The sequence below is a fragment of the Syngnathus scovelli genome, chromosome 1 (genome assembly GCF_024217435.2).
Source record: "Syngnathus scovelli strain Florida chromosome 1, RoL_Ssco_1.2, whole genome shotgun sequence".
NCBI classification, from domain to species: Eukaryota; Metazoa; Chordata; class Actinopteri; order Syngnathiformes; family Syngnathidae; genus Syngnathus; species Syngnathus scovelli.
This window is the reverse complement of record NC_090847.1, coordinates 20,784,765-20,811,539: the sequence shown is the minus strand read 5'-3', so window position 1 is coordinate 20,811,539 and position 26,775 is coordinate 20,784,765. Positions and strand designations below refer to the sequence as shown.

The window sequence follows — 26,775 nt, the reverse complement described above, 5'->3', positions numbered from 1 at the left end:
GATGATGAGCTATCAAACAATTTCGCAATGATTGGCCTAAAATCACTGTGAAAAACTCACATTTATGTACGTAGCGTCAGGTTTAGCATGTAGCGTCTGTTAAGTAGCTACATACTACGTTGTTCAAATTTGGTAGCAGTCGAGAGCCAGACCGGGATCATACAACTGACAACCCAAGTGTCATATTTTTCCATCACTGTCTCTTCCTCTTCACATTTAACCGGTGGTTAATCAACGGAAAAAAAACAGGAGGGGATCATCAGCTTTTGATATTCCCTAAGCTCGACCCCCCCCTTCCATCTCCATTGTTGTTGTAGTGATGCTGATATAATGATATGCTAGGCTAGTGCACCCCCTCCCACACACACATGCAGATACGCAAGCCATCTGAGCACCTGAGCTCTTTTTTGTTATGGTTTGAAGCATTACATCATGGTGACGGGGAGGGGGGGGGGGGGAGCTAAGGGGGACAGCGCACCCCCTTCCCCCAATCTGCAAATGTCGGCTAGCCAGGCTTTGTCTGCCATGCTTTCTTACTGGAAGAGACAATGATATTATTTTTCTTTTACAATGAACAGGAACAATAACAGGGCTTTTTTGTTGTTGTTTGTGTGTGTGTTTTTTTTATGTATATTTCAATGAATGAATTTGTTAACTTATTAACATTTACTTGGCAATTCTTGAAAATGACAGTAACAAATTTGTGTTTTTACGAAACGACATTTACAACGACCTACACACCTACTTTCAAACAACGATCAACATTTTTGCACACTTTCTGACTTGTTACACACCAAACCATTCACTCAATTAGAATTGTTTGTGCATTTTCTGCACCCTCAATTTCTAATCATTTTCTGTTCTGGAATAAAGGGATAGAAACTTATATTGTTTGTGACAGTGACAGTCTTATCCTTAAAGGGGGATTCATTTTGACACTAAATATGAAAACTTGATGTGACGTTGCGTGGTGATGGCTGGCTCACTGTGATATTGTATTCTTGTCGTGTGGGACGTTTCACTTCAGCAATCTTCGGCAAAAGCTTGATGTTGGAAAATAGGCTCTGAACCTCTGTGTTTTGCATTAATGAGTTCTATGTCTATCCTTGCTCTTATGATGTAGTATGTGCTCAGACGTTTTGGGCCTTTCCACCATTTTGTTACCTCTGTCAGTGGCCATTTGTTTTGGGGAAAACTCATTTCCATGAAACGGATGGATGGGACATCAGCCAACGAAAATCCATTCAATTTTGGTGCGCATCCAGAAAGTTTTTGACTTGTTAACAGTGAGAGACGTGCCTTGTTTTAGCATTAAAAAAAGTAGCTTGGTGCCGATCCAAATTGGGATTGCTTGGCCTTGGCGGAGGTCTGCACTGTACTGATTGGCAGTCTCGAAGACCTCGTTAGCATTCGCAATGTCAAAAAGACCCTGTTCTACATCTGTCTCATCAGTGTATGTGGTTCAATCAGAAGGTTCTTCATGCCTCTCTTCTTAAGACTAAATAGCTAAAATAAGATATCTTTGATAGGTTAAACCTTATTTCTTGAAGGACTTTTTTTGAAAGAGCCTCCGAAATGCTCAAATATATATTTGAATGAACCTCGGAAATGCTCAAACTGAGCTTCAAACAGCTACCGACGGGGACAAATGTTGTCCCCCCCATTTTTGGACCCGCCAATTCTGGCTGACAGAAGAAGCGAGGTGACACTTTTCTCCCAGTCTACCCTCCCAGTCCCCTCCCACTTGGCTGTTTCCGTTGCCACGGCAACCGTTGTCTCCCGGAGGGTGTGCAAACCAGTGACGGGAGGGGCCGGTTGCCAGGACGACCCCAGCTGAGAGGCAGAGTGACATCATTGCTCCTTGCAAAAATGATTTTATATTGAGCTCCTTTTTAGCACCTATTTTTTTTTTTTTTTTACTTTTTTTATTGTTGCCATGACAACCGTCTCCAGCCAAGAGACGTAATGGAGCCCACTCTGCTTTCTCCTTCTTCCGTATCGGCTCCTCTTTCCATCCCTTCTGTCTGGGGGCGTCCGTAAGGAAGGAGGCGCTTAAAATACTAACCCCAGCACCCCTCCTCCTCCTTCCCACTTCACCACAGCCGCCATCCCCTCCTCCACCCGTGACACACATGAACCCACCCACCCAACCATCCACCCCCTGTGCTGGCAAACAAACCGCTGGCTTTTTTTCTTTTCCTTTTTTTTAATGTTTTTTTATTTTAGAAGGATGCTCCATTCTCCCGTCGCCATGGAGGTGAGGCGGCAGAGGCAAAGCAGTAACTGAAAGACGTTTTTTTTTTTTTTTTTACCTCAATGCTTCCCACTCATTATTTTTGGGAGGTATTTTCTCCGGACTGGATTTTAACGTTGTCGATTTGGAGCGTCTAATCTAGCGGATACTCCCTTCAGGGAGGGGGGGTGCAACAGGGGGAGATGTTAAATTTTGGTACATTTTGAGCCCCGGAGAGGACTGTTATCACCATGAAACCGTTAGCAGCAGCAGCGGTAGACAGCAATGGAGTGCCGAGCCAGCAGGATAAAACGCCGGTGAGTAGCAGCGCGATGCCGACGTCCGGCCGCGTCCTTGACCCTCCCCTCTTTGGGGAACGAGGCCGGCGCAGCCTGGGATGTGTGTCAGTGTGTTGTAGTAGAAACGGACACCATGTGCTTTTCTGTTACGCGGCCACGCACGTCATTCATAGCCGTTTTTAGGGAGGTGGCAGGAAAGCAAGATCAAAATGCTGATATCATGCTCTTTTGGTGGCATACATTTTATCTGATTTGATCTAAGCAATGGTAGGCTAATTATTGCACTCAAAGATCTCTGTTTACCCTTCTCTACTGCAAAGATGGTAGGTAGCTAAGGTGTGAAAAAGCAGCAGGGGAAAAAAGCAGAGCCTTCAAAGACACCACCCCAAGTGACAAGGCGCTTCTCACTTCAAGGTACAAGCATGCCAGTTAAACCTATCCAAAAAAATTACAACCTACTTGTGACTGAGCACATTTCAGTCGAACTGACAGTGACTCAAATTGGGGAATAACATGACAAAATTGATAGGACAATTTTATCTTTGAGCAACCTTTGGAAATGGACATAATGAGTGTAAAATGGCAGATTCAAAAGAAAATAGCAGACTTTCTGACTTTCTGGGCATGGCTCCTTGAGACATTTCCTCTCATAATAGACATGCCTACCCAGCATATTGTTGCTCAGTCAAAGTGTCTTCAGGAGGCTGAATTGTCAAAGAAGCTGCTTCATTATAGTCTTTTTTTTTTTTTTTTTTTATGGTGAGGCATCAAACTTTGACATCATGCTCCGCCCATATGCAATGGTAAAAATTAAAATAATCTATTTGTCTACTTCATTTGGTTCAAATTCGGTAGCAAGGGCACTCTAACTGTCTAACTTGAGGGACTTATGATAGCCAAATTTCATGTTACTAAGTGAAATTAGCTCCTGGGGCACAATTTTAAAGCTATCATGCTAGAAGGCTAGTTTAGCCCACTACGTGTGTCAGTTTTGTAGTAGAAACGTACACCATGTGCTTTTCTGTTCTGCACACAAACTCACATCATCTGCTTTTTAAGAAAAGTGCAGGCACTGGACTGTTGCCATGGTAGTGTATGCATGGCGTACATTTTGACATGTCGTAATTATAGCTACAGTCACGTATTATTTTACAATGACGGCCGTTTCCTTCCCATCAGGGTCATAGAGTCTGTGGTGTCGCTATCCTTGGTGCTGAAACCTATCTGGTCCCAGGCTCTGAGACCACGCGCACTTGAAGGCATTGATCTCTTGTCATTCGTCAACACCAACAATTGTGTTTGTCACACCCAACCGCCCACGCAGGCCGTACATTACCCCCCCACCCCCACCCCACAATATTGTCATGTTCACCAGCGACAACAAATCACTGTAATGGTGGCAAATGCATCATCGTCCCTGCAGTTTGTGTGTTTCAGAGGCTTTATGGGGCCACAAAAGCGTCTTGTATGTACGTACATATTCTGTTTTTAATCAACCACAGTCAATTTTACACCCTGTTGATAAACGGTAGTTTGCTGAACCCTGTGCATTTTATTATTTACTAGCTGGTGGCGTAGAGTTATGAATTGGTTGATAGTTAGGGTTATGGTTAGGCAGCCTAGCCAAAAACATGTTAGGGTTTTGGAGCTTATGGCTTGTGTTAGGGGTTATTAGTAGCATCGTGTTGGGTCTGAAGTTTAATTCAGGGTTTGATTTAAAGATTAGCCTTAATGGGTGGATTTGAGGGGGTTCTTGATTTTTAACTAGCCATTGGGTACACACTGATGCTGTGTTGACAGCTTCAAATCCTAACAGTCCACAAGACAATGCTTGGTGTCATTTTCCCTTGTTAAACTGGACCCTTGACTGCTGACTCAACACTTTTCAGAGAACTGTAAAAGTGAGCGCTGCCGTAACATTTATCTTGGTGTAAAAACAATATTGGGCACATAATGCACAGTGGCTGCACACTTGTAATGGCTTATTCTCTGCAGCTCTTGTTTGCAGGGGAGCCCGCTTATCAGCTGTCACACTCCCTTCATTTGATTGTTTCCCTGTGTCGTTAGCATATTTATTGTGGCTTGTGTAAATATACACTCAACCCGGCAGGAAAGGTGTGGGGCCGAGGGGTAAACAGCGGCCGACACCGAAGCTTTCTTACTGTAACCGTGACAACATGGAGGAGAGTACCTAGATTTAACAGTTTTCAAAACGGAAGGCGAATTATTAAAATGATCATACATATATGCTTCATTAACGCGGTAAGGTTCTTGACGATATGTTAAAAATATGCAAATTCGGTCAAATTGTTATGCAACAGAGTTGGTCCCCTCTACCCCTGACCGTAAAAGTGGCCACTAAAGGCATCGTGTTTAGTCGCGCAAACCTCAACACAAAGCAGTTTATGTAAATGTGGTACAACTGACACATAAGGTCAATTTGGCTACCTGCTGACCATTACACAGAGGGCAAAAACCCTGTTAGCATATAGGGCCAATTTAATCAGACATACTGCCAAAAGAGGCGTTAATCTCTTGATCCCTAAGGCTCAAGACAGCTGACCGCACTGTCAAGTCAACTCTGCCAGACTCTGACGTCCTTCAACATGAGAACTTTTTCATTCAGCCATTTCTTTTCCTCGAGTCCTTCAAAGACAAAGTTGTCGTTGAGGTTTTAACAAATTTGCACCACATATACGACACAGATGGCGACGTTAAATTGCTAACCATTTTAGTTTTCGCCCTTGAGTGTGAGCTGAGCCTGCTGGGCAAATTTGATCACTTGCCTTAAAACACGAAACTAGTAAGTCCAGAGTCAGTTTTGCTTACAACATGCAACTTTGTAGACCTAACCCCCCCAAAAAAACATTCTACTTTATTGCTACCACATTTAAACAAGATAATTCTACTCTAAAGTGTAAAATATTGATGACTTTGCCATGACGAAGAAATGAAGAAGCTAACCGGGGCTAGCTTGGAGTTGGTCAGGTTTTAGGTTATGGATTAGTATTAGGGTTTGATTCTTGGGATGTGATAATTGATTGGAGGCTAGGCTTTAGGTTGAGTCGTTTGGATTTTGGGGTTGGCAAATTTCTGAAACAAAATCTGAATTTTTTTAGTATGCATACTTTTCGGGATATTTTTGTGGCATTGTGCCATGAGGATTTGCACAAAAAACATGCTATGGCTAGTGCTATAGGAAGGAAATACTGTCAAGTCAATTTTTATTTATATAGATCTTAATCACAAACACGTCTTTAAGGGCTTCACATGGCTACAATTCACAATTTTTCTTGACATCCCCCGATCGTAACTGTTCTTCACAGAGAAGCAATAAATTGTGAAGCATTCTAATTTCCGTCATTGCGTAATGGCAACATTTAATGAGTCACCATAAATCCCCCACCCTTGTATTTGCAGCTTTAATTTGACAATCAAGCTATAAAATCTAATATTGTGTGCTCTCCCTCCTGGTGGAAATGGGTCTTGCCTCGCCCTGCCCTCACACTTCACTGGATGCTCACATTAGCCTCTCGTGGCCGTAATGGACATCTCGCAGTGATTCTCCGGTAGCGTAGCTGGGCGCTAAATAGATTGAAAGGCAGCCCCGCGCTTCCCATCCCGCTGATCTAGGTCATTAGGTCTGCAGTGTAATTTAAGGAGCGCCACATCTGCTCACATGTAGGCCGCGGCTAGCTAGTGAGTGAGCTCTGTTGCTCCAGCAGTAGCGGCGAGCGCCTGGCTTAATCCAACCCTCTCCCGACCCAGCCCGTAACAGTTGATAGGACACATGCTTTTCCATTTGCTGGACAAACTACGGGACCGCATCTCACCCGTCGTAACGGTAGGATCAATCAAGGCGATTGTCTGAGCGCAGCGTTGTTTCTGTTGCGTGTTGTCCGAGCAAGGCGGTCACATGCTTACGGAGCGATCGTTCGCCGGCTTATTGACCCACAGACAGATGACCTAAATGAACGTAGAGAAAGGATTAAATGTTTTATTATCCTCTTTACCAATGGGGGAGGGTCTCGTGGTTGGCGGGGCTTTCACTGATTGTGGAAATCACGCAGGGGGATGTAATTATCGGGTCAGTCGGGAAAACTCTTATTGACCGGCTCCTTGCGACCACTCTTTCCTACTAGTTAAGATGTCTACTTCCTGTGTGATGTCAGCTGTCAATGGCTAAAAGAAAGGGAGTTAACACAGAGATAATGGTGTAAAAATGCACAAAACTAGAGGTACTGATTCAACTGTAGCTAAGTTAGTTTAAAAAAAATATATCACTGAAGTGCACCAATGAAATATGAAAATGAATAGTGAATTTTATACAATAACTGTTTTGATGACTAAGAACAATAACGCCACAAAATAGCTTTCATCTTACTAACTTGCATAGTGCTCATATGGACCCACCTAACCACAATTCATGTCAGACATTGAATGCTATTAAACTAGCTCGCATCGGGATTAACTTTTATGGTATCGAAATGTGTTCAAATAGCTCTGAATTGACGAGGTTTAATGCTTAAACATCATTAAATTGTGGTTTGCACACTTTGTAATGTGAACTATTGCACCGTGAGAGTTTATTGCACTTTGATCAGGTTACAATGTTTTTCAGCTTTAAATTCAGGCTACACAAACTCAGTATGACTTTTAAAGCTTCAACCATTTAGTGCGCTTTTTATGTTTATTGCCACTTATTGTACTGTATTGCAGTAATGTGTTCAATTTAGAGCGTTACATATTTACTTTTATAAATCTACCTCCAAGAGTCTTGTGACAAAATATTCTGCATTTGCCTGCTCTTTGCTTTACGTTCATCTTGTATAACTGCAAATATTATTACGTGTAGAAAACAGTTAGCTTCACAGAATTTTCATTCACAAACATTGCAAATGCTGTGTATTCGCCAGGGACGTTCCCTCATTAAAGTCAGAGCGTGGCTAACAAGCTAACATATGCTATCATCGCCTTGAAAAAAACTCTCCTTTAACGAGACAAGTTTTTTTTCCCCAGTAGGTTATTTATGAAATGTAAAGTAGTTTAGATTAAAAAAAGCCAGTGGTAATTTTAAACGCTGGGTAGAGAAAAAAAAACCTCAACTTTATTTCATCTGTGTTTAGAACTACTCCAATTAAAAAGCAAAAAAGTCATGCTTATCTTACTGTTATACAGTACATGCGAGTCACGTGATCAAACAGTTGAAAAGTGGTTCACCGGGTCAATGCGTATGAATATTTCACACTGCCTGCTGTTCTATTTACCGAATTTATCGAGATGATCCCCAGTAGGGAGGCCCGCTGTGCATCTGGCGATGTGGTGCACCATCAATATTACATCTGTGCGCCACCCGCCATTCCAAATGTGGCGCGCCAGGAAATGGGTCGACCCCCGTTTGCCAATTTCTAAATGTCCTCAGAGTAAATATGCTGAATCTCACAAATAATCTAGATATAGAGGGTAAAAGAATAAGGCTTTGTCTTCTGGGGAAAAAAAAAAAAATCTGAAAAATGTGTCAAAACTTGAATTTAGTCCTGTCATTTCCCCACACATGGACACTGTCCTGCTTTTATTACAGAAAAAAATGAGAGTGCTATCGAGTCATCTCCCGTGCATTGGAGGTTGAATGTGATTGCTTGGTGTCAAAAAATTGCCATGTTGTTTAATTATCTGGCCGGCTGCACTCGCCAAATTGGTGGACCGGAGCGATTCGTCCTTGGTCAAAAACCTTCCTCAAGCCATTGTCTTCCTCGTCTGCTCCACTTCACCCGGACCGCCGTCGACCGAGCGTGCCGTTATTATTGGTTTTTGCGCCCCAGACACTTTTGTGCTAGTGCGATAAATGTCTATTACATGGGCTGAACTACCTGATTATGTCATCCCCAAGAAAGTAAAACCAAATGACAATATAAAAAACACATTGGGGCACTAAAGCTCCTTTAGCGCTGCCTGTAAATCGGTTTTTCCCCTGCATCACGGCTCATACACAGATGGAAGGGGGCCGTTGTAACGATAATAGAATACTTTATAAAGCTATGGGTCTTTTTTTTTTTATTATTAGCTGAATTATAAGGAAAAGTACAATTTCTCTTAGATTTTGTAGAGGTCTCAATCTATATACTATAACTACTAATTATAATAATAATTCAGTATGGAGCCATCTTCCAAGTTTTATTTTGATGTTGAAATGGCATAGATCATAGTTGAAATGATGTAATATGCATTGCTGCCCTCTAAAGGACCGGAGTGGAATGGCGATGATACTCATTGTTGATTACATGCGTCTTCAGTTTGCTTTTGCGGTTTGTCTTAAATGTGTATATTTACACGTTCTATTTTCACGATCATTTGACATCATTTAGAGACAGGTGCTTTTCAATACCTTAAAGGCTGCTACAATAACTCAAATAGATGAAAAAGGGTCAAACAAACCAACTATACAGTCTTCTGTGCTGACGCTTACATCAGTCACTAGTTCAGAATCCACCTTTTCAAAACCTCAGTCACAATACTACAGTAGAATGTGAGACCTCAAGTGGAGAAAAATAATACCTGCAGCCCACATATACTTGGTATTGTAGTTAATTATGCCAAATATTTTTTCCCCAATAATTCATAATTCTAAAAATATTCAATAGCCACAGCCGTGATCATGGAGGTAACAAAAGGCATTGGATTGCATTATTTTCTTGGCCAAGAAGTGTTTTTTGTAGAAATAATTGACTCATCTGATTCTAACTTTGCTATCACAGTAGCGTACGTTAGTGATTGAAGACGTGGCGGGCCAACATGCTTACAATTTTTTTTGCATTACACCGTCGCCTTAGGAATGAAACTCAAGGACTTCCTTTTCATTTATTTTCATCATTTTTACTATGTGAATTCTTCCAGTGAGTGTTTGTCTCAGTTAGTACCACGTTCATTACGTGCGGTCTCCTAGTACGTCCCTCGTTGTAGGCCCTACTGCGTCGCCATTCTGACGTGTGTCGTGTGTGTGTGTGCAGTTACCCGCAGACTTCAGCCGACTTCATCTGGCCGACGGCTTGCACCCACAGGTGACGCACGTGTCCTCCAGCCACTCAGGATGTAGTATCACCAGCGACTCGGGAAGCAGCAGCCTGTCTGATATCTATCAGGTGAGGCACGGGGAAAACGGGACCGCCCCGCCGCCAAAAAGCCCTCCTTCAGACGGCGGGCGGTCCCGACTACCGCGTTCCTTTGCGTTGGTCAGTACTTTTCTGATAGCTAGGTTTGAAGGTAAGTAGAGTGAACCCACGATATTTGATATGTTCATAATTTCGAATCTTTTCTATCTATGGATAGTTTCTTCACGTTATTTAAATGTGAGAACTTTTAAAGGTTGACTGATGCAGCATTTGAAATTGATGGATTAATGAAGGGTATTTTTAATAAAAGAACTCAAAGTGGCATCGTCATCCCCGCGGGCGTAAATAAAACGGCTTAAAAGAGCGCAAAAATCTTGCGCCGACTAATCCTCTTAATTCCTACACATCTTAACACCGTCGCATTCTTTGCGAGTTCCATTTCACAGTCCACACACACACCATCACTTGACATCAACCTTGTGCGTGTGCTTATGTGTTTTGACAGGCCAGTGTGCGACAGTGATCATAAGGCCATCTGGCAATTGCGCACACAGTCAGTTTACGGTTCCTGACGCTGCTTTTAAACTCCCCCATATTTTTTTTTTTTTTTTTTTTTACATTTTTGAATATTACCACTATTATTTTTGTGTGTATATTTTGCCTTTTATGTACATTAATTTAAAAATATTTTTAAGTATGTGTGTATCTTTCATATACCTCTATATTGTCTCTTAATATTTTATTTTTTGTAGATTTTTTTTAATTTTTAACTTCATATTTTTATCTTAATATTTAACATTTTCTTTTTTCATTTAATACCATATCTTAGGGAACCCCACCATATTAGCATTACATTCAATATTTTCCTTATACCGTATTATGGTGCTTGTATAGTTTTCAAGTTTCGCTAATATTTCAGTGTTTCCACTTTAATGTGTCTTCGATTTGTTGCATGCGAGGCGGATTGTCTTTATCAGGATCAAACTTTGGGTTTGAGAATGACAGCTTACAAATGACTGTTTTAGTTAAAGAAAAAGATTGACAAGTAACATGTAATTGCTGCGCGATAATCACCCCCTGACCCCACAGCGGGTTTATTTTTAAGAGCCCACAGTGGGGGTTCCATTGCACATTTCCACAACAAACAGGATTACGTGACGGCTTGTTTAAAGAATTTAAGACTACGTTTACCCTTACCAGCCAGTCCATGACAACAGTCCCATTTGACCAAGCTCATTGGCTCATTGGCTATGATAAGTCTACACACCCAGGAAGTCTATTTGAACATCTGAGGTGTATTTGGGTTTAATCGGGAACTTTAAATGGTGTGCGCTCACTCCCATTTAACATTTTATTGATTTATTCTGAACACGGACACATTTACTGATGAGAAGCGTTCTCATGGTCGTTGTCAACAGCACGACAGGAATGTGTGTATTTTGCGCGTTGGTGCTTACGTGCGTGCCTGAATAAATGATGACACTGGTCCTTCAAGCAGCCGTTGAAAGCATTGATCCAAGAATAGCCCTGATGAAATATTAACGCCCAACTTTAAATGGCGGCTGCACGTTCGTATAGATTTAGGATGACAAAAAGGCGGGGCCCGCAACACATGGATAGGCGTCCTTTGTTTAAAGGTGACTCTACATTTACGCTACGATTTGTCCAGATTATAGTTTTTGCCAAACGTTTTTTTGTTTGGGGTTTTCATCTCCTATTATCATATTTTACATCATATCGTTGCTTTTTTTAATCTAATACTTATTCATGTTGTATTTCTCAAATATCTAATCTAACATTAAGCATTGTTACTGATTGGTTTGCTAATATTAAATGTAATATTTTGAGCATCATCACAACTAATATTTGTACTTGTGCTTTTCCTTTGCATATGGAAATCACTGACATATATTTCCTCTTGCGATAACGGTGACATCACCGACTATCATAACCGTTTTTCTTGCATTAATGGTGATTAAAACAAAAACAAAAAATAAACTTAAATCAAAACTCCTCATACGGGGCTGGCCCCACCCACTGGTGGGTCCACGCCCAAACGTCCTCGACGACCTGGTGTTGATGAATCATTGATGAGCTTCTCGATCTTGTCTCGCATTTGAAGATGACACGAGAAGACGAGGGCTCTTGGCTACTCCTTACCTTTAAAAGTGTGAATTGTGACCACAATGCGTCTGGCACTGGAATTTTGCGGGAATTTTGCCAAGGTTGCATTTTTTCCCATGGCCAATGAGGTGAGCTTGCAGAAGATGCTGTTAAGATGGCTGTTCTCCTTCACTACAGTATTTTGTTTACTTGGTAGCGCCAAAGCTGGAGTAATTGCATCACGCCTTTCAAAGAACGCGGCGTTGCCGGGAGGCTCAACGCTGACTCTGGGGCTTGGGAAGCGCTTGGGAGTTAATGAGCTTGTCTCTATGCGCGGCAGCGGCAGCCTGTTTGTCATGCAGCGCTAGAGCCGGCGTGTGGTTGTGTGCTGAGAAAGTGTTCGAAATGGGACACGTTTCTGCAACGCACTTTTGCTTAGACTTGGAGTTGTTGCTTTACTGGAAGCTGGAGCATATTTTAAGTTCATATTTTTGGGGTCTTTTTGTGTTTTTCAGCAATATTGAATTTTGCAAATATTTGTCAGTCAAATTGTACATGTTTTTAATATTACAGTATGTATTTCATTCATATAATTTATTCAAAATTTGTTCTTTTGTGTAATAGTTTTTGTTTTACTTTACTAACATTTGTTACTACTATATTTCTTGTATCTAAATTTTATTTTTCTAAATTCGTTTCATGTAGTGTTGCTAAATATGTTTTCGTCTTTAGTCTTAGTCAATTGTCTTTTTAAATAGTGGTTTATTTTTGCTCCATTTATTTTTGTACATTAAGCCATTTTCCATTTTTTGTGATATTTGAATATATTGCATTTATTTATTTGAAGTTCTATTTTCTCAGAACATTTGTTTTTCCTTCACGACTTGAGACATAACACTTTGTAACCCAGTTTTGCATTAGCTTGTAATTGCTGTTTGGTTGGAATCCGTAGATTCGTGTTGTTGATTTTTGAATTGATTGGGTGAGCTGAATAGTGATGGCAGGATAGCGCTTCACTTCATTGGTCAGAACTTCAACCACTCGTCCAAAATCCCAGGCAACTTTTAAAACCATGACGATTTCTTCTCCCCCTTCTAGGCCACCGAGAACGAATCGGGTGACATGGACCTGAGCGGCCTCCCTGAGACTGCCGTCGACTCTGAGGAGGATGACGATGAAGAAGACATTGAGCGAGCGTCAGACCCTCTCATGAGCCGGGACATTGTCCGAGACTGCCTGGAGAAGGACCCCATGGACAGGACGGATGACGACATAGGTGAGACAGAGCAGTACTGTACAGGACTTTCCCTATTCCTACACAGAACACATTAAGTAGGGAGCAGAAAAAATGAAGGATTCAATTGTAGGGTTGTGTACGATTATATTTTTTTCATATTTCGGAGAAATTTACAATTGATTTTGTACTTGTACTGATTTTGCACTTACCTCAAAAGATGGCAAACTGTTGGACTTTTCTGAAAACAGAGAAGAACTATTGCTGTCACTCACACCTTCCATAAATGCCTCGTTCCCTGTAGTTTTCGCATAGCCTCACCGAACTTTTGGTGTATCACACCATCAAAGCTGTGGCCCGCTATGTGAGTTAGCCACGTTTGAAGAGGCTTAATGTTGACAAGAGGAGGAGGACGATGCGTCGGCTGTAGTGCGAGGAAGAGCGTGTGCCCTCTTTGTCGTCCTCCTCCATCTCCACAGTTAATCTCCCCCGCAGCAGCCAGCCCACCAGCCCTCCCTCCCCTCCTCCATGCCAGCAGGCTTTTTCTAGGTCACTCCTGGCACATCCTGCAGCCTCGCCTCGCCCAGCGCATCAAACATTCAAACGCTTGCCTCTGCAGACGCGAGACCTGCTTGTTGCCGTGACGACCGGAGGTCACCGCTAACACCCTCACGCACCCATGGAGCAAATATTTGCAATTTTGAATTTGGGTTTAAATATTTTGAGGGTTTTCTAGTTGCGGGGCAGACAGGATCACATGATGAATAATGAAATAGTCTTAAGGTTCAGGGTTTAGTTGCTGTGTTTTTTTTTTTTAAAAAACAAGTTTCAATCTTTTATAGTATTAATTTTTCTAGAAAAGAAGTAGTGTATTCTCAAAATTAAAAATATTTATTTTTGGAAAAAGTAAAAATTATAAATTACATTTCTCTTTCAAGAAATACATCAATATATTTTCAAGTATATTTTTAAAAAAACAAAAAGGAAATCTTGTGAGTGGTGTTTATCTCATGAATTAGTAATATATTTTCAAGAAAGTCACAAGTCAATGAAGTCATCCTCTTTTTTTTATCGTTTTGTAGAAAGAATATTTTAACAGTTTTTTGAGGAAAATAGGTAACCATGCCAGGATAGGGTCTGATTTTCTTGAAGTCATAAGCGTATGCAATCAAGTCAACCTTTTCTGCAAAATACCTAACATTTTGTCCTAAACAAAGAATTTCATGACTTTTGTAGTTACTTTTTGTGTTTGTGGTCATCAAACACCCTTATAGTTCCCTACCCTTTCTTAGTGAGCCCACGTTTTAAAACAAAAAAATGGTCAGTGGATGGTACGATGCAGTGTTTTAAAGTCTGCAGTGGGGTCACAGAGTGTAACGTGTCAGCACTTATTCTGCTCCCCACACAAGTCATCGATGGCATCGATATTGGACCTGAGAGCCACTTTTGATGACAGAATGTCAAGCACTACGCTACATATTCTCAAACTGGGCCGTAACTTGCAAAATAATTTGCAATCATTGTTTTTTGTGTCACTCAAAAGTGCCTACATACCTGATATATGATAACTCCTCCCCACATCATTGCTTGGGCAAATTAAAATATCAATTACATAATTTAATGGAGAAGACATTGAACACTGTGCATTGTTATTTTACACTTTATTGTCCAGTTCCTTTCCATGTGTACTCCTCGGCCCCTAGGGCAAGTACAATAAATAATTGCAATGGATACGTACTGTATATACACAAAGACGGTCACAGCTGCTCAATTTGTTGCAGTAATCCTTTTTTGCAGAAGATGAAGAATATATGCCTCTTAATAGTGTCATATTGTGTGTTTATTCCTCCCTTGCTTAAACGCTGATGATGTCATGACTGATGCAAGTTTCACTAGCAGCATTGTGTTAGAATTAAGCTAAGGACAGCTAGCAGAGTCTTTTGGAGGGATTTTTTTTTTTTTTTTAATAACCTTTGCATTGTTTTCTTTTCTACCCCCTCTCACAGAGCAATTGCTGGAGTTCATGCATCAGCTGCCGGCCTTCGCGAACATGACCATGTCAGTGCGGCGTGAACTCTGCGCCGTCATGGTGTTCGCCGTGGTTGAGCGCGCCGGTACCATTGTTCTCAACGACGGCGAGGAGGTGCGTTTATTTTGTCGGGGGGAAAAACTTGAATGAATCTTCTCCCGTTTCGTGTATTTTCCGCTCTATTAAAGCTGAATGCAGAGCGGCTCGTCTCCCGTGGACATCCTCGGGCAGCTGAAGCGAGACGCGGCTTTCAATGGCCACAATTTTGCCCCGCAACTGTACTTAGTCAGTGGGTTGACTGAACAGGCTTTAACCACAGGAACTAATAGAAATGATCCGTGCCAAGGCAAATATGATAATGGCCTCGATAAATACACTGTTGACTTTTGTAAGTGACCTTTCTTGATCAAGTAAAAAATAGTGTTGTTCTTTCAAGATCCACCAGCCTTTCTTTGTGGGAATATTCGATCTCGTAAATATAATACATTTATTCCCACATTATATTTTTGGGTCACAAATATTAATAAGGTATTGTTATACGATCATGATTTATTTTGTCCCTTTAAGATAATCACGTTATACTTCGAAGATGAATGCTTTTTTCTTACAACGAAAAACTTTTTTTTAATAAAATTCTGACTTAAATCTCAAAAAGATTTTGACGTTATTCTTATGAAATTGAAAACAATTCTACTTCCCAGAAAGATTACAGAACACCTTATTCTTATAAACTTTTCCCCCCAAAACTCAGAAGTAATGATTTTGAGATATTGTTTTCTTGGAACAGTTACAATGGTACTCCCGTAAAAAAATGTTCGCGTTACATGAATAAATAAATAAATCCTCTACAATTTCTTTTGCAAAACAAAATGCCACATTATGCTCCACCTCTTTCGAAGAAGTATCCAACCATTTTGCTGAAAACCATACATTAATTTTCTGACCAATTAAATTTAAATTTGTGCAGTTTGGAATCACTTGGCTAGAGATTTCTTTGAACGGGTTAGCGTGTAGCATTAGCGATGCCTTTGTGACCAATCATGTGATGTGATGTTGCATCTCTAGCTCGACTCTTGGTCCGTGATTTTGAACGGCTCCGTGGAGGTGACATACCCCGAGGGGCGCACGGAGATCCTGTGCATGGGCAACAGTTTTGGGGTGTCACCCACCATGGAAAAGGAGTACATGAAGGGGGCGATGAAGACCAAGGTGGACGACTGCCAGGTAGCGTGTCCTTCACATGCCACCAAACACGCACGTTCAACGGCTGTTAGACTCCTTAATGGTGGAGGTCGTTTGCAGCTAATGTTCTCACCCTGGCACCTCCTAACGACCCCCTGGGGGCCTCGCTGTTGACGATGCTCTCCAGGGAGTCGACTTAATGGGCCATTTTCAGGCAGCGCTTTCGCGCCTGGTCGAGATGACCTCTTGTTTCGAAATGATGAGTAGTGCAAAGGAAACACCTTTTCCAACAATTTTCAGCCTCATCACGCGTTTAATATCACCATAGCAACAATGTCATTTTCAAGATGGTGACATTATCAGGGAAATAACGATGAGCTTAAACAAGAAAAAAAGCGTACACACACTCAAATGTACATAAAAATCAATAGTGCAAAGCCGTGAACAGTTATGACAAATCAGGCAGAACATAGTGTCGACTAAAGTTAGAAAATGTATCAAATTAATCGTGTTTTTGAAGCAAGATTAAACGTGAAGAAAATTTGACTTGTAGTTTTGGATGTCTTTTTTTGTAGTTTGTTTGCATAGCCCAGCAAGACTACTGCTGCATCCTGAACCAAGTGGAGAAGAACATGCAGAAGGTGGAAGAGGAAGGCGAGATCGTCATGGTCAAGGAGCACAGAGAACTGGACCGAACCGGCACCAGGAAAGGACACATAGTCATCAAGGTGACTGCATAGGAACATTGCCGTCACTATTTGCAGTGTTGATTTTCTTCATTATAACACCGCCACGCTTGCTCCACTCAGGGCACTCCGGAGCGTCTGACCATGCACCTGGTGGAGGAGCACTCGGTGGTTGATCCCACCTACATTGAGGACTTCCTGTTGACGTACAGGACATTCCTATCCAGCCCTATGGTGGTGGGCAAGAAGCTGCTGGAGTGGTTCCATGACCCCAGTCTCAGGGACAAGGTATAGAATCTCAAAATATTTCATTTTTCTTTAATTATTTTAAAAACTTAGCTGAAGAATTTTTTTCGTTTTGTTTATTGTCCAGGTGACACGGGTGGTTTTGCTGTGGGTGAATAACCACTTCAACGATTTTGAGGGTGACGCCGCAATGACTCACTTCCTGGAGGAGTTTGAAAACAACCTTGAGAGAGAAGTACGTTTCTGAAAAGTCAAATAATGAAAAGTAAGATGCGTTCTCCTCACACACAGCATGTTGTTGCATGCATCTTTAGAAAATGTGCGGCCACCTGCGGCTGTTGAACATCGCGTGCGCTGCCAAAGCCAAACCTCGCCTGGTGACGCTGACGAAAGCGTCCAGGGAGGCCGACCTTGCCTTCAGCCTGCTGGGAGGACAAGACAAAGGCTTCAGGGTCTTCATTGACGCCGTGGAGGCCGGGAGCAAGGCGGCGGAGGCCGGGCTCAAACGAGGGGATCAGGTAAAGAGTCGTGCAAAAACCTGTTTTTAGCATATCTGGTATTTTTTCATACAGACAACTAGAACAAATGAGTTTTTAAAATATTGCTTTCTTTAATTTTCTGCTTCACCACTTGCCTGTCTCGCACACGCCCGTTTGTTCCACTCACAAGGTCAAATATGATCATCCTCAAATACTCCTATCCTGTGTTTTGTTCTTTGCTGCTTGCCCGCCTCCCACACCCCCGCTCCAAAGGTAACAAGCTAAGCCACGTATGAACATCCTGAACTAATTTAAGCAACATTTAAAAATGTCTTTTCGTTTGAAAGCATCACCCAAATTTAATCCAGAGTCCGCCTTTGGGGACCTTTCTTGATCAAACGTAATGTGCTAACAAGCCTCTTTCGTGTCCCCCTTGGACCGTCGTCTAAGTAAAGGCCATCCTGCGCTCCTCTCAGGCCAGTAAAAATACAAACAACGGCAATTAGCCAACTAGACTACACAGCATCTGCTCCCTGCCCAAGGACGAGTACCCACAGGCCGATGACTAAACTTCACCTGTGACTAATAAGAACGTCGGGACCGACTCCCGGTGGATCGTGTTAGTTAGCTCGCGAGCAAAAATAGCAAAGCACGCGGAAAGAAGAGCTGCGGGGAATGTTTGGATCGGACGAGACTTAACGCAGATTCAGACACTCTCAAGATGGGTTTCCAGGATTAAGGAGACTTTAGCTTGAAAGCTCAGAACATCGGCAAGAGCGAAAGTGCTTGCGAAGTCCAGCTTTGAGGAGAAAGCCTGCAAAGTGCTTGCTTCCACCAGCTAGCTCAGTTCTTAAAAGAAATGTTTTGGTCTATCACAAAACTAACAAATATTTGCTTGCGTTAATATCCTTTAACATTTCCCTTTTCTCAAGTCGTAGATTACAATTGTCCGACACATTTGCAATATCAATGAAATGGCTACATTTGTGCATCTTTGATGGGAATTAGGTGGAGTCACTCACCTCTAGTCCAATTATATGCAGTGTGTGAGGCAGGCAACCAGACAAAGAGAAACGTTAGGCTTTAAAATCAGAACATCCAAGAGTCACAAAACTGTCTTTGAGATCATTGTCTTAACTTGAGCACTCCTGTGTCTTGTTTTCCTTGCCGTCAAGATCTTGGAGGTGAATGGGCAGAACTTTGAGAATGTCCAACTCAGCAAAGCCAATGAGATACTGAAGAACAACACGCACTTGTCCATAACTGTGAAAACCAACCTTTTAGGTAAAAAGAAAAAGCACATGCACATTCAAAATGCATTTTGCTTTTTCTGTTGGTGACTTTTGATTGCTGACATCTCAGGATGCTGTCAAATACCCAGCCTGAAGGTTGTGTTCAGGAAATATCGTCTTTGGACACAACTTTTTTGCATCCACAATTATGGTCAATTTAAGAAATTATTTTCCCCACAAATCACAAAACAGATGTAAAGTGTTTGCAACAAATCTATTAACTCTCTTAAGTGTTTGATTGTCTGAGAATTGCTGTAAAACTTAATCTCTTCCCATATTGTTTCCTCAAGGTTGAAAGTCTAGATTAATTTTTAGGCACTAAAGAGTGACTAGGTACAGTATATTTGAGTAAGTAATGTTTTTTTAAACGGATAGTTGTGATTAAGTATGAGTGAGTACTGATACCAGGTAGTATCTGTGTCAGACGAGTATCGGCTTCTTGTGGAGGCTGACGAAACCAGTCACTAAACTTTAGGCTAGGAAAAAAAAAAGAAAAACTCATGTTGACATAACATAACCAAATCTATTGTGCCCAACCCTGTGCAGTGTTTAAAGAGCTGCTAACCAGACCCGAGCAGGAGCTTCACCGCGACGTGGATGGTGAGGACGAGCACGACCGAAAGAACGGCGCGCCGCACCTGCCCAAGATTGGCGACATAAAAAAAGCCAGCCGCTACTCAATACCGGACCTGGCGGTTGATGTGGAGCAAGTGATGGGCCTGGAGAAGGCCAGCAAGAAGGTCAAGAGCAACTCGGTGGGCGGACGCAATAAGCTCAAGAAGATTTTTGACAAGACACTCACCAGCATCCTGCCTCCCAAACCTTACAAGTAAGTTGGGCATGGTTTGTGTCAAGGGAAACAAGAAAGTTTCAAAATAAAGCCAAACTATAATAACAGGAAGCGCAAAAGGAAAAAAACACTTTTGTATGTTTAACTCATTCGTGCTGCAACTTTCTGTCCGTTTCCCGCAGCGACGTCTGCGTGGGCCAGTCGCAGGACGACAGCATCGTGGGCATGAAGCAGTCCAAGCAGATCCCGCCGGCGCTCCCCGTCAGCGGCAACCTGTCGTCGTCCAACCCCGACCTGCTCCAGTCGCACCACCGCATCCTGGACTTCAACAACCAACCCGGTGAGCCTTGTCATCTCTAATCCCGTTCCACTTTTAAAACCAGCTAATCTGCGCTAATATTTACCAACACGTTATTTGTGTTCTTCCAGTGCCGGTCAACCTGAGTAAGTACTTTGTGTACCTGGTGATCCCTGGGCACAATTGCACCTTTGATAGCCATTGGCGGTTATTGCTAATTTACTTAGCGTAAAGCCTGTGCATTCACTGGGGCTAATCAAGTCAAGCGCCAGGCCAGCCTTCTTCTACTGTGGGTCTTTGGTTGCGTCTTTTAATCACTCTAGTTAATGGAATCACATGGAATGCTGGGTTACTGGTGGAGGGAAAAAAATGTTCTTTGCTTGAATGGTCTTAATGAGAAGCATGAATCCAAATATACTGAGCGTTCATTCATCATGGGAGTTACGTTCCAGATCAACCTGCAAATGAGCTCAAATGAACAACAGTACAGTTTGCTGGTAACATCCATTTTAGAACAATGGTTTTGACCAACTCTCTTTTTGCAGATATGTCTGACCAGGTGCTGCGGGTGTTTAAAGCGGACCAGCAGTCGCGTTACATCATGATTGGCAAGGACACCACAGCCAAGGAGGTGGTGGCCCAGGCCATCCGCGAGTTTGCGCTGACAGCCGCGCCCGAGGCCTATTCGCTGTGCGAGGTATCGGTCACACCCGAGGGCGTCATCAAGCAGAGGCGGCTGCCCGACCAGCTCTCGAAGCTAGCCGACAGGATACAGCTGAGCGGAAGGTAGACACTCGCGCATATACTGCATGTTATAATTTGGTAGTTGAATAGCACACACGTTCGGATTCAAATAGAAAAAAAGTTTGCGTTTTCTTTGCCCCCAAAAAATTTTGATCAAAAAGACATGTATCTCATATTCTTAGTTTCAGTTTTTCCCCCGCTTTTTATTTGAAACTCGGAAACACTTTTTTTTGTTACAAATAACAAAACAGTTGCGAATTGGAAACAACTTGACCGAAGCATTGTCTCCTAAAAATTTTTTCAGTTTCTGTTTGTTACATGAAAAACAATAACTTCACATAGTAATGAAGAAAATACGTTAACCAAACTGAAAACATGGGTCTCATAGCACTAGAATAAAAGTCATATAACGCTCATGTAATGCCTTATTTTTCCGCAAACAGGTACTACCTAAAGAGCAACATGGAGACAGAGACACTGTGCTCGGACGAGGACGCCCAGGATCTCCTTCGCGAGGGCCAGATCTCGCTGCTGCAGCTGAGCACGGTGGAGGTGGCCACGCAACTGTCCATGCGCGCCTTCCAGCTCTTCTGCGCCATCGAGCCCACCGAGTACATCGACGACCTCTTTAAGTTGCGCCCCAAGGCGGGCGGCGCCACCAGCCTCAAGCGCTTCGAGGAGGCCATCAACGCCGAGACCTTCTGGGTGGCCACAGAGGTCACGCGGGAGGCCAATCAGCTCAAGCGCATGAAGACCATCAAGCACTTCATCAAGATTGCGCTGCACTGCCGTGAATGCAAGAACTTCAACTCCATGTTTGCCATTATCAGGTTCGATGCGCCCTGTACCCCTTCCACATTTGTTAGTCATTTAGATGGGTTATTGCTCACTTATTTAATCATTTACAGCTAGTTGGGCACTTATTTAGTTAGTTGCTTGGGTAGTTGTTTTTCTGGTTGGTTAATACTTATATAGAATAATTTAATCCCTTAAGGCAGTTCTTTTAATTCTTTTCTCCTTTTTTTTTTTCTCCCCCTTAGCGGTTTGAACTTGGCTCCCGTCTCTCGCCTTCGAGGAACGTGGGAGAAGCTGCCCAGCAAGTACGAGAAGCTCTTTGGCGATCTACAGGACTTGTTCGATCCCTCCAGGAACATGGCTAAGTACCGAAACGTCCTCAACAACCAGAACCTGCAGCCGCCCATCATCCCGCTCTTTCCTGTCATCAAGAAGGACCTGACCTTCCTGCACGAAGGTACGCCATGGGAAAACATTTTTGTAATTATTGCATCATTTTTGTATTTAAAAATCATTTGTGATGTGCTGGCTCCAGGTAACGACTCCAAAGTTGACGGCCTAGTGAACTTTGAGAAGCTGCGAATGATCGCCAAAGAAATCCGCCACGTGGGCCGCATGGCCTCGGTCAACATGGACCCTAACCTCATGTTCAGGACAAGGTACAGAAGCCCTAGGAAAAAAACATGTTGTAGCTTTCAGAAAGCTTCTTCTGTTGTTGAAACCAATGTCAGTGTCTCCATTAAGTGGTCTTTAAGCTCCTCTCCGGTGGCTTTTTTTTCCTACGCGGTGGCGTTTGATTTTCTTTGGTGGTCTTTGGTGCTCTTTCCTGTCCTTAAAAGCTTGTTTTGTCTTCTTCCTCTCGCTCATCCACCCTCCGCCCCCCACGCTTGTCTGTTCGTGGCCTCTAGGAAGAAGAAGTGGAGAAGTTTAGGGTAAGTTTACATGTGCCTCCACATTTCTTTGCTGGCTTTTCTTTGAACTGGTTGACTTGAATGGCTTTACTAATATTACATACAGTACAGTGAACCCGTGCTCATTCAGTTATAACATGAGTTCCTAATTGTGCACATTCTGGACCCATGGGGTTGATGCATTCCGATCCTCTCCATCTGAAGCGCCATCTTGTGGCATCTATATTCAATTAGAAGCCTCTTTTAGGGAGCGGCTATTATTTGCAGATTTTCACTATTCCTGGCAAGGCTTGCTAATAGCTCGGGTTCACTGTACTCCCTCTCAACACGGGTCATTTTGCTGGCGATTACCTTGACAGGAGTGGGAAATGGGGGGACTAAATGTTAATGCTAAATATTATAATGCATTATTTGGTGTAATAACATTTCATTACAATGTCAATTACATTGCACCAGTATGATGATAACATTCCAAGCATTTTGCCACCAGCAAAGTCGATCCTTGGTTATCCCTTGGTTATGCATGCCCATCATTGCTCTCCAAGTCTTCTTTTATAATAGATTTTACAATTCCTGTTGAGACTTTTTTTTTTATGTATTTTTCTATATCTGTTAAAATACTTATTTTGTCATGCACGTGCATTTCTATGCATATTTTATAGAGATATGTTTTTAAGGTAGATGGCGAGATTTACTTTCTAAATAGTTCCTTTAATTTTTTCATTTCCCCCCCATTATTTAAGAGACCCATAGGCCTCTTGACAAATGACGTTCCTTTTCATCATTCTTGACATTTTTGTGGTATGCATACTCACCGTTTAATGGCAAGCCTGCGGGAGAAAACACGAGTTGTTGTACGTGATGAATGTTTTCTAATTAGGGGGGGGTTTATCTCCATAGATCATATCTCATTACTTGTTAAAAATCAGCTTGTAATCCTGTGGAATGTAGGTTGTAATTACGCTATAAAAGAGATTACACGAACCACAAGAATGTCAACTATGAAGGCAAGTAATAAACTCACAGCCACTTTATTCTACCTGGAATACTGTGGAATTCCTTTCGGAGCACCTAATGCTGCTTTTCTGCATGTTTAGCATCACAAGACTCAAGTCAAGAGTGCACTTTATTAATACCCAATGCGTCTACTTTGGCTATTTCTTCTGTGTTTCTGTCTTATTTAGCTCCTTAAGTCAAGGCAGCGCTAACGCAGCGGTGCTGGACGTTAACCAGGCGGGCAGCCACAAGAAGCGCGTGCGACGCAGTTCCTTCCTCAACGCCAAGAAACTGTATGAGGATGCACAGATGGCTCGCAAGGTCAAGCAGTACCTGGCCAACCTCAGTCTGGAGAACAATGAGGAGAGCCTGCAGACGCTCTCGCTGCAATGCGAACCCTCTGTCAGCACACGTGAGTCACACACACTACATTCGTTTTTGCTATGTTACTGGTAATACAAAATTTAAATGTAGTCCCGACTCCACCCATGTAATACATCGGACTCTTTTCAGCATGTGTCTCAAACCCTAACGTGCGTTGTGCCTCCTAGTGCCCAAGAACTCAGGGGTCCGCCGTGCCGACACTTCCCCCGTGGTGTCCAGAGCGGCCAGCCAGCAGAGAGGCCAACTGGCCAAAGGCTCCCAGGCCCTGCAGGTGCCCGCCGTGGCCCTGTACCCATCGCGCAAGAAGGTGCCTGTAAAGGACCTGCCTCCCTTTGGTAAGATTAATAGTGGGAGAAGAAATCAAATGTTTTCTCATATAACTTCTCAGCGTTTTCGCAGGTATATCATGTGGTCAAATGTATTGAGACAGACAACTGCGTCTTTGTTTCAGGCACCAGCTCCCCTCAGTCGCTGAAGAAAATCCTGTCTCTGTCAGAAGAGGCCAGCGAGCGCCATCGCAGACATCCCGACGATGCCACAGCGTCCAACGCCACCTCGCAGCTCTCCTCTCCGCCCGGCTCCCCACAGAGCTCCCCCAAGAAGGGTAAACACACCAATGTGGTATAGTTCCACCCCCTGCTGCTTGGCTTGTGCACTGCACATGTGTCACAAATTGGATCAATACAATTCAGTTACTACTCTATATGAAATTAATACTCATTTTCAAAATTAATTATGCAAATTTGATATTACTTCATATTTATTTTAGCATTATTTACTGTTTTGCTGGGATTTTTTTACTCATTCCTTACCATTATAATGAAATGTCACCATATACTTTTGTCAGTATCATTTAGATTTTTGTGGGTTTCCAATATTTTACTGGCCTTTATTTTAATTAAGAATGAGTTATTTTGGATTTTTGTTTAATAATTGTTTTTGTTTAATTTTGAATGTTTATTACGTTTATTTGAATTAAAATCATTTAACTTTTTGTTTATATCCTTTAGAATAATGTATCAATATTTTTTCTTCACATTTATTTTCATGAAGGCTTTTTTTTTTTTTTTAAAGGCCAAGTGACTTATTTTTTACATGTGTGTTACAGGTTTCAACCGCATGGGCGACTCGTACTCTGACTGCAGTCAGAGTGAGATGTCGTCTCGCTCCAGCCTTCTCAGCAACTTGTCTTTCGAGGACGAGCGGCGGCTGAGGCATTCGGGGGGCGTCGGCGAGTCCCATGTCGGTGGAATGCGCCTAGAACGGCGAGCCGCCACCGATCCCGACCAGTATAGTCTAGGGTACGTGATTACGTCGCGCAACTGAAATCACGCATCTAAAATGAGAGCGTGCAAACATTTTTGTTTCGTTTTGATGTAGCTATAACAATTTTCAATGAACAATCGTGTTTTGCGGCACTCTACACAAAAAACTCAATCAAGAAAGCATATCGTCTTGTGGCATTTGGGTGATAAGCAATACAGTCGATTGCCTTACACCAGAGGATGTGACATGGCGTTTGGGTGGCAGGTCGTACTCGTCGATGCAGGACTGTAGGGGCATCTATGCGGGCTGCCCCACGGTGTTGTCGTCACCCAGCTCTGAGGAGCTGACCCAGGACCAGGGGGACCGCGTGTCCCTGGACGCGGCCGATAGCGGGCGCGGCTCCTGGACGTCTTGTTCGTCCGGTTCCCACGACAACATCCAGACCATGCAGCAAGGCCGCAGCTGGGAAACACTGTCCTTCAGTGGGGGGCTCCCGCCCGCCGGCGGTCCGGAGGCCCTACTGTGGGCGGCGCAGACACGGGGCAGCTGGGCCTCGGCCGGCTCCTCTTCATCATCGTCTGCCGCCTACTGGGGCGAAGACTCAGAAGGTGACACGGGCACCATCAAGAGGCGAGGCGGTAAGGACGTCAACGCAGACGCCGAGACCAGCAGCATCACGTCCACCGGGTCAGAGGAAGCCAAGCAGACGGGGAGGCCCTCGCCCTCACCCGTCACCGCTGCCTGTAAAGGACTCGTATGTGAGTTTCTCCAGTTGGCAAAATTTATAGTAGTACCCGAAAAAAAAATATTTCTACGAGAATAAAATCACCAACTAAAGTTGCAATTTTGTGTTGTGTACCCGAAGCCCGGAAAGAGGGGCGATATCGCGAGCCTCCCCCAACGCCACCGGGCTACACAGCACTGACCATTTCCGACCTGGCAGATGGCCAGTCGCCGCCCCCTCCCGGACCGAATTCCACCACATCTGCGACGCCGACAAGCCGCCGTCCTCCCGACTACACCACGGCGCTGCAGCGCTCGCGCATGATCACGCAATCCCCCGACTCGCAGGCCCATCAAGCGGCATCCAAGCAGAGGACCAGCAACCTCCGGTGCGTCCGGGATGACGACGACGAGGCGGCGGCCGAAGAGGAGGAAGAGGAGGGTGAGTCTCCTAAACTAGTCGCTCTGAGGAAGCCGAGGGCGCAGCGTACCCCCCGGCCCCCCCGACCTTGACAGTGTGTGTGCAGGAGGGGCGCCCCCTCCCCCCCCCATGGCAGGTAAAGACTGATTCATCAGATAGTCCCACCCCTTCCCTATCCCCACCTCAAAGCATGCCGACACACTTGGACTGAAACTTGACCACTCACTACTTCCTGCTACATCTTGGGGGGTGCCACCCCTCCCCTCATTCCCTAACAACTACCAGGTTTATCATCGATGTTTTTGTGAAGCGGTATTTTAATGCATGGAATAAATAGAAGCTCAACATCTCACACCTCAAACAGTGCCCCCCTCCCCTCCCCTCCCCACAAACACACACCACCCCTTTACTCCACCCCTTTCCACAGCCCCACTGACCCTGTGGATGGAGTCTGTCTAATTATGTTCGTAGAAAACACAAATGTAGACTGTAATGGTGATTATTCTAGATGACCTTAACTTAGCCTATTCAGGATCTTTTGAGCTTCCGGTGTGT

At 43.4% G+C, this 26,775-nt stretch overlaps 1 protein-coding gene across 1 annotated transcript; it reads left to right on the top strand.

Moving 5' to 3' along the window:
- The first annotated feature begins 714 nt into the window (after window positions 1-714).
- Window positions 715-26,775, top strand: rapgef2b (Rap guanine nucleotide exchange factor 2b). Its single transcript, XM_049759033.2, is given in 24 exon segments — window positions 715-2,550; window positions 9,540-9,671; window positions 12,843-13,020; window positions 14,985-15,121; window positions 16,073-16,231; window positions 16,765-16,917; window positions 16,999-17,163; window positions 17,249-17,356; window positions 17,436-17,639; window positions 18,776-18,884; window positions 19,439-19,721; window positions 19,865-20,022; window positions 20,526-20,766; window positions 21,168-21,554; window positions 21,765-21,976; window positions 22,055-22,178; window positions 22,428-22,451; window positions 23,615-23,838; window positions 23,978-24,145; window positions 24,262-24,414; window positions 24,919-25,111; window positions 25,341-25,834; window positions 25,942-26,139; window positions 26,142-26,775. Coding segments are annotated over 24 exon segments (4,332 nt in total). The 5' UTR covers window positions 715-2,484; the 3' UTR covers window positions 26,204-26,775.